Genomic DNA, 7,808 nt, shown 5'->3' with positions numbered 1-7,808 from the left:
AGGGCTGCACCTAATCCTCCTCCCTTTGTAACCACTTCCGCGAGGTTCCCAAACTCCAAAGGAGTATCTCGTTACAAATGAAATCAGGTCAAGATCCTCTGATAGTTCACCACTATTTTGAAAATAGTGGTTTCTCACCCTCGTGCCATTTTCATATTTTTCATTAATCCAGACCATCGAAATTGTGAGAATATTGTCAATGAAACGTATCTCTAAAATGTCGCCCATCCAAACGAAGACTATATACAATGATGGATTACTTAAATCAAATTTTAGTTTGATCCAACGTAAATAATGTTTTTTGGTGTAAATTTTTTGTTAGAATACATCCACCATATTTATCATAGATTTGGATGGTATGGATATATCTAAATATATAAAATATATATGGTTTAAAGGGTACCACTATTTTTTAAATGGTGGTGAACTAGCATGGGATTCTGTCCAAGAAATGAATAGCTTCCATAAGAGAGAGGGCGAGAGAGAAGAAAAGGTCTGGGAAATTGTGAGAGAGAGAGAGAGAGAGGGAGGAAAAGGTCTGGGAAATTTTGAGAGAGAGAGAAAGAGAGATGTGTTCATCTTCGTCTGAGGAAGAAGATGAAGGGATCGATTCTTACAGAAAGGGAGGATACCATGCTGTTAGAATAGGGGATCTCTTCGGTGGAGGCCGATACATTGCCCAAAGGAAGCTGGGTTGGGGGAATTTCTCTACCGTCTGGCTCGCCTTCGATACTCAATCCTCTGTATGTATTTCCAGACCATTTCTCATCTGGGTTTTCATTGTCTTGCAGAGATTTGTCTGAGTCAAGGAAAGATTTCATTTCATCATTTTGCCTTTTGAGTTAATATGCATTGGATTGATTTCTCATCTTGAAGGACTCTTGCTTTTGATTCTGTGTGTTTTGGATTGGTTTCTCATCTGGGTTTTCGCTGTCTTGTGGAGATTTGTCTGATTTTTGATGTGTTTGATTCCTTGGTGTTTGATTTTTAATATCTGCATCAATTTCTCATATGGGTTTTCTTTGTATAATGGAGATTCACTTGATTTCTGCTGCATTCGAAGAAAGATTTCATTTTTGCTTTTGATTTTGTGTAATTTGGATCAATTCTCATCTGGGTGCTTGTCATCTTGCAGAGCGTTTCTTTTCTTCTTTGATGTATTCGTATAAAGATCTCTTGTTTACTTTTGATTTTGTATATTTTGGACGTGTTTCTGATCTGGGTTTTTGTTGTCGTGTGGAGATTTATCTGATTTTCATTGTATTCGAAGCAATCCCTCACGCCTCTGAATTGTATATTTTGGATCGAATTCTCATTTTGGTTTGCTTAGTCAAGCGGAGATTTGTCTGATTTTTGCCATATTAAAAGAAAATTCCATGATCTCCCTTTGATTTTGTATAATTTGAATCGATATTTTCTATTGGGTTTTGTTATTGCGCGGAGATTTGTGATATTTTCTGTATATGTTGGAAATCTCCGTCCCCTTCTCTCTCTCTTTCTCTCTCAGGTTTGCTTTTTATCTGCTTCTTTCTCGATTGAATTGATTTGAATTCATTCTTTTTATGTGAAAAATCACACATGTTATTGATTTTTCTCTTATCAAATCATCTTCTTAGTTTTCTTCAGTATAATGAGATTACCTGAATTTCTAGAGTTCTATCTGTAAGTGGCTGAGATTGAGTTTGAGTACGTGATTTCTGTATGCAATTAGTCTCCTTTCTTTTTATCAATTTTCTGTTTCTGAAACCCCTTTGCATGGTGGGTTTTCTTTCTTATGATTTGATCTGCCAAAATTCCTATCTGTGAAATTAGCTGAGATTGGTTTGATTTCTTGCTTCCACTTGCAAACTATCTCCCTTTATTCTTTTCTCTTTCTGAACTCCCTTCATCCTTCTGTATTGAGGTTCTCCTGAATTCTGAGACCCACTATGGAATTTTCTGAGATTGATATGAATTCTCACTATTTTATGAGAACAATCTCATTTTTTTTGTCAATTAAATGTTTCCAGTAACCCCTCTTCCCTGACAGTAATTTTCTTATGGAGATTTTCCTGAATTTCCAAAAAATTCACCAGGTTGATTTGCATTTACTCTCCAGGATTCAAAAGAAATGATCTTTTATTGATTTTTTGTTTCTTGAACACCCCCTACCACCTTTTCCTTTTGCCTTCTGGATTTTCTTTCTTAAGCAGCAACTTTGGCTGAATCCAGACTATTAAGTCCCCCATTTCTCTCTGTTTTCCAATTCCCAAATATCTTTTATATTTAACATTTTTTCCTGGCATTTGCTTGGACCTTCCTCTCTTTTATGGGTTTTCTCTTTCTTATGATGATCTGTCTGAATTCTCCTTCACATTCTTGGAAAATCTACTCTTTTATACTTCCATCCTTTTTTGTTATTATTATTTTTTGGTAGGTATTGATGAACTTCTTCAGTTATCCATTTCATTGGGAAGCCTCATTCTTCCTTTCTTTTGCAGACATTTGTTGCTATTAAAATCCAAAAAAGTGCGGTGGAATTCGCTGAAGCCGCACTTCATGAAATTGAGGTTCTCACAGCAATTGCCAATGGCGATCCTTCAAATTCCAAGTGCATCATTCGATTAATCGACCATTTTAAGCATGCCGGCCCGAATGGGCAGCACACCTGCCTGGTCTTTGAATTCCTTGGCGATAGCCTACTTCGCTTAATTAAGTACAATCGTTACAAAGGCCTCGAACTGAGTAAAGTTCGGGAGATATGCAGATGGATCTTGTTGGGTCTTGATTATCTGCACCGAGAACTTGGTATAATTCACACAGATTTGAAACCCGAAAACGTCCTTCTTGTCTCAACCATCAATCCTTCCCAAGACCCCATTCGGTCTAGGGCTTTGCCAATCCTTGAGAGGCCCGAGGGCAATCCCAATGGTGGAGCTGTCACCAGTTTGATTGAGAAGAAGCTGAAGAAAAGGGCAAGGAGGGCGGTTGAGAAGATCTCAGGGAGGAGAGAATCAATAGAAGGGATCGCGTTTTCACCGCAGAAGAAGAGCTTGGAAGGGATTGATCTTCAGTGCAAGATTGTAGATTTCGGGAATGCTTGTTGGTTTGATAAGCAATTCACGGATGGTATTCAGACAAGGCAGTATAGAGCACCTGAGGTTGTTATCGGGTCTGGGTACTCCTTTCCTGTTGATATGTGGTCTTTCGCTTGCATAGCTTTCGAGCTTGCTACTGGTGACATGCTATTTGTTCCAAAGAATGGATCGGGATTTGACGAAGATGAGGTAAGATCAGCCTTCAGTTTTAAGCCATGATGCTTCTTATGTGAAAGGTTGATAAGAAATGCTGTGGTAGCTTGTCAGTTTATAAACTACGATTAACGGAAAAGATAAAGACTATTTGTTTAGAGGTTATAGAGAATGAAATATCTTGACTGAACTGATGCCTTAGTTGTGGAATGGTTGACAACCGTGATTTTCTCTCTTTAAATGTTTATAGAAATATCTTGTTTATTAGCTGATGAACTGGGAATTCTAGAAATGGCCATATTCATTGATGAGAAAGTGGAAGTATGCGATATTCATTTGATTGGCAATCTCCATGGAATTATGTCATAAAATGTTTTTCATTTCTTTTTTTAATGAAATTTTTTCCTTGATGTTCATTTGCTTCTTTTTTTTTTATTAAAAAAAATAAATAAATAAATAAAAAAAAAAAAAATCTATTTACAAGGTGATGTTGATCATATTTTCCTTGGAATCATAATTTTTTAAACTCTGATTTATTATGATCATCAATGTTATAAATAAATTAATGATGTCTTTCACGTAATGGTCTGCTAGTTACATCTTATCCAAAGGATCCTGTTTCTTAAAGCAATTGATCATCTATGAGATGATACCAATCTCTTCCTTTATTAATCTGTGCGGATCAAAGTTATCCTGTGAAAGCTTTTTCCCCTGATTTGTCATCTCATACAGAAGGAATTCTCAGATGAGTTGCTTGTGAGATTCTGAAAGAAATAATCTGCGGATCTGGAAACATTTGATTTTGCATGTGAGTTCATGAAATGGTTAACATATTTAATCTCCTACTTAAAAAAATAAATGCACCTTAATTTTCACGAATTTCGATGTTTATTCATATCAATTGGATTTTGTGGAATGTCATTCTGTTAATTGAAAACTTAAATTATATTTAAAGATGCACGCTGCTCACAAACACACACAACAGTTCACTGGCATACTGCTGTATATGCCTGTCAACTGATAATTTGTAACATGCAGAAGGGAATTTGTATTGCCTCTCTCTCTCTCTCTCTCTCTCTCTCTCTCTCTCTCTCTCTCTCTCTCCCCCTTAAATTTTTTTTTAAAAAAAAAAAAAAAAAAACGAATCAAGAAAGATAATTCATGGTGCAAAACATAGATGATGTGGCAGAGCATGACGCATGATATGCATGCACTTCAAAAGTACTCAGAAATTGCATACATGGCATGCAAGTGATTCATATTAAACTGTCCAAACTATGAGTTCCAGTTTTCAGATGTATCATGAACCAAAAATTATGCTTGTTTGCCTATTTGTGTACGGGATTGGTGGACATTTATTGGACGGCTGATAAATTAAATTATCCAATGGTCCTATTTCAATAAACAAGTGTCCATGAGTCAGAGGTTTGGATTGCTCAAGCAATTTGATTTTGCTTCTGTGACTTTGTCATTTAGTCAGTTTAAATTTGGTTGATGTTTGCAATGAGCAGTCTTCGAGTGTGTGTGCATCAACTGTCATACGTTGCCCGTGTATCAAATAATTCCTGCAATTTGCAATATGAAGAAGGGAATTAATATCTGCACCACACTGATTGATTTGCATGCACCCATTTTCCGCATTGGAGCTAACAGTGCATTCAGTGCTGTTTCAATTCTAATTTTGGAATGTACTCATTTAAATTCCGAATTTGGAAAATGGGCATGTGCCCTATTCAAAGAATGGCCTTTCATATAATACTACTCGTTCTCACCATCCAGGAGAACCATGGTTGTTTTTGCATATGTTCTTGCTCTGATGATATTTTGATCAAAATGGGTCTGTAGTTCCCTTCCGTGGGTGACTTATAGATAGGTCTTGATTTCAGGATCACCTGGCTCTTATGATGGAACTCCTTGGAAAGATACCTCGGAAGGTAAATTTTTTCAAAAAAAATTTCTCCCAACATTTACATGATTATCTAATGCTGGCCTCTTTCTTGTGAGCATAGATTGCTATTGGCGGTTCTCGATCCAAGGACTTGTTCGACAGACATGGTGATCTTAAGAGGATCAGAAGGCTGAAATTCTGGTCACTAGATAGACTTCTGGTCGAGAAATACAAATTTAAAAGCACTGATGCAAGTGAATTTGCTGAGTTTTTGCGCCCCCTCCTCGATTTTGCACCAGAGAAGCGGCCAACTGCAGCAGATTGCCTACAACACCCATGGTTCAATAGCAGAAATCCAACATTGCCAAATGCAGAAAATAAAGAAAAGGGACTTGAAAAGTTGGAGATTGGGATGAGCAAGGTGCAAGTTGGGGTGGCTAAGTGAAGGATGGGTTGAAAGCCTTGGAGTATTTGATGCCCTTGCAAATATCTATTCTCCAATTTGGGTTGTGTTTGTGATTTGTTTTAGGGCTGTAATGTTTCAATAAGATTAATTTGATTGATGAAGGTGTGTTTGGATTCGCAATTGACTCAAATCGCACTCCAATGGCAAAAGTCGTAATGACCAAAATGGGGCTAGCCCCAGTCCTGTCATAATGATGGAATAGCCCCACATAGTAACCACAATTGTTTCAGGTCCAACTTGAAGCACATGGAAATTGCAATTAGGGGTTTGGTCTTTGTTACTGGACATGGCACCAACCCCCCTTTTGGGTTTTGGCCATTTCTTCTTATATCAGATTTATCATTGCAATTCAGTTCAATTGAGCATCCAAACACGCCCTAAAATTTTAGAAGCGGCGATATCATCATCAGGAATAGTTTGGAGCTGAATGAATAAGTCACATGAAGTACAGAACTCCATTAGCATCAATGGACTTGCGCCGGTGTAAGTATATGCCACAAGGATTCTCGAAGATGGCAGCAATTTTGGAGGGGAAGGGATAGATAAGTCGCCCCACAAAATGGTTGTCTTGATTTGAAAATGCAATGCCTATTCCTATCCAAGGAAAAGGAGATCTCAGCCATTAAAGTATGGGCAGTGTTTGGGCCTTTTTGGAGGATAACCCATGTGGGTAATGTGAAGCTTTTTGCCTTTTAGAAGGAGAGAGACCTTAGTGGGTGGGGTGCCTTTGCTGTATATGATTGAGATGTACACTTTGATGTGTCCTATAGCTGTTGCAAGTTCATCACCAACAAAGAGATGCTTGACTTGTGAGGGACTTCATTCAGGTAACTCTAACACCTTGTGAGCTTTTTCTTTTCTTTTCTTTTTTCCTTTATTTGAACACTTGAAAGGGAAATGATCATGTATTGCCTTTTTTTTTTTTAATTATTTTTTTTTTTAAATTTTAAACTGACTTTGGTATCTAGAAATAATTGATTTTTATTATTGAAAATTTGTATATATGGCTTTGAGGTATGGAGTTAATTTTCTCAATCCTCAGCTGTTTTTCTGATAATGCTATCCACAAAATATTTAAGCAGTGACAGTAGGCTGACCTCCCTGTGCTTTCCGGCTTTTCTGTTCGGAATAGCGGCATTTACAATCCAGACTGCTATTTCTTCCAATCTGAAAATGCAGTTCGAGTGTTGATTAAGTTGCATCGCAAACTTATATTTACAACATACATATTTAGATTAGAATTGTGCAAAACAGGGAAGTCTACGAGTCCTCATGCTTATTCTACTATTGCTGCATGTGGGGCTGCTGCTTAACTTGCCCAGCAGGGTCGCCCATCTATGAATGTTGGATGCTCCCAAAATCAGGCCTATCCAACCACGAATGTTGGAGGTCTTTGGATGTCCATTGTTTTGTTGGCCCACCTACTCATTGTGTCAACCCCCTGAATAAGAGCAAGAACAACATTATATTTTCTACTATATATAATAACACGAGTAACCAAGGATATTTTTGTCCATGCAATTAGTTTTAGGAGAGTTGTAACCTTCCAAATTCTATGAGACATTAAATGAGATTCTCAATATAGATAAGCGATATTTCTAGAATTTAGAAAATTAGGAGGCTTAGAAATGGATGGTTTGGATTTTACCAGATCCCTTCCCCTCCCCACTCTTTTTTCATCTATAGTAGCCCGCACTCATCTCTCTTTGCATTTTAAGTGTAACCTGCACATCACATACTGTGTTTCAACACTGAAGTCATGGGTTCAAGTGCCGATATGGAGTGCGTGTGTTGGTGGGCGCGAGTCGAGTCATAAGTGAAAAAAAATAAAAAATAAAATTGTAACCTGTACATGCAATGATTAACATTCATGGCTACATTTGTTGTGCTGCCTGATGTTAGGACTACAGCCCCAAATAAGGGGCAGACCTAGAACAGTGGGCCAAAATCTGTTTTTCTTACACTTTTTTTTCCCCACTTCTCCTCCCACATAAAATGCTGATGAGAATTTTAAGGCCTGCTCCATCAATGGATGGTGACATCAAGCCAATGGTCTGGATCTCCAAAAATGGGTCCCACTTGTTATAACTGAAGGCATGATTACACATGTCAAGCATCCCACACAGTTCTCAAGCTGCAAGAACTGGAATAAGCAGACGGATGGCTTTAGTGTTTTTTTTTTTTTTTTTTTAAAACATGGGACAATCTTAGCCATTAATTTTTC

The 7,808-nt window shown here is 37.5% G+C and overlaps 1 protein-coding gene across 1 annotated transcript; it reads left to right on the top strand.

The window, feature by feature from the left end:
* The first annotated feature begins 499 nt into the window (after window positions 1–499).
* LOC131243334 (uncharacterized) lies at window positions 500–6,665 on the top strand. The gene is made up of 4 exons (XM_058242621.1): window positions 500–743; window positions 2,481–3,266; window positions 5,117–5,164; window positions 5,240–6,665. The coding sequence occupies exons 1-4, from the start codon at window positions 570–572 to the stop codon at window positions 5,561–5,563; spliced, it is 1,332 nt and encodes a 443-aa protein (XP_058098604.1). The 5' UTR covers window positions 500–569; the 3' UTR covers window positions 5,564–6,665.
* The last annotated feature ends 1,143 nt before the right edge of the window (window positions 6,666–7,808 follow it).

The sequence above is a fragment of the Magnolia sinica genome, chromosome 4, assembly GCF_029962835.1.
Source record: "Magnolia sinica isolate HGM2019 chromosome 4, MsV1, whole genome shotgun sequence".
Lineage (NCBI taxonomy): Eukaryota > Viridiplantae > Streptophyta > Magnoliopsida > Magnoliales > Magnoliaceae > Magnolia > Magnolia sinica.
Note: the sequence above shows the minus strand (reverse complement) of the source record. Positions and strands in the feature narration are given on the sequence as shown.

What these genes read in the sequence shown, in the direction of transcription:
- LOC131243334 (XM_058242621.1), top strand. Translation starts at nt 570, where the DNA reads ATGTGTTCATCTTCGTCTGAGGAAGAAGATGAAGGGATCGATTCTTAC. An exon ending in CCTTCGATACTCAATCCTCT is followed by an intron (nt 744 to 2,480) that starts GTATGTATTTCC and finishes TTTCTTTTGCAG; the next exon opens with ACATTTGTTGCTATTAAAAT. An exon ending in TTGGAAAGATACCTCGGAAG is followed by an intron (nt 5,165 to 5,239) that starts GTAAATTTTTTC and finishes TTGTGAGCATAG; the next exon opens with ATTGCTATTGGCGGTTCTCG.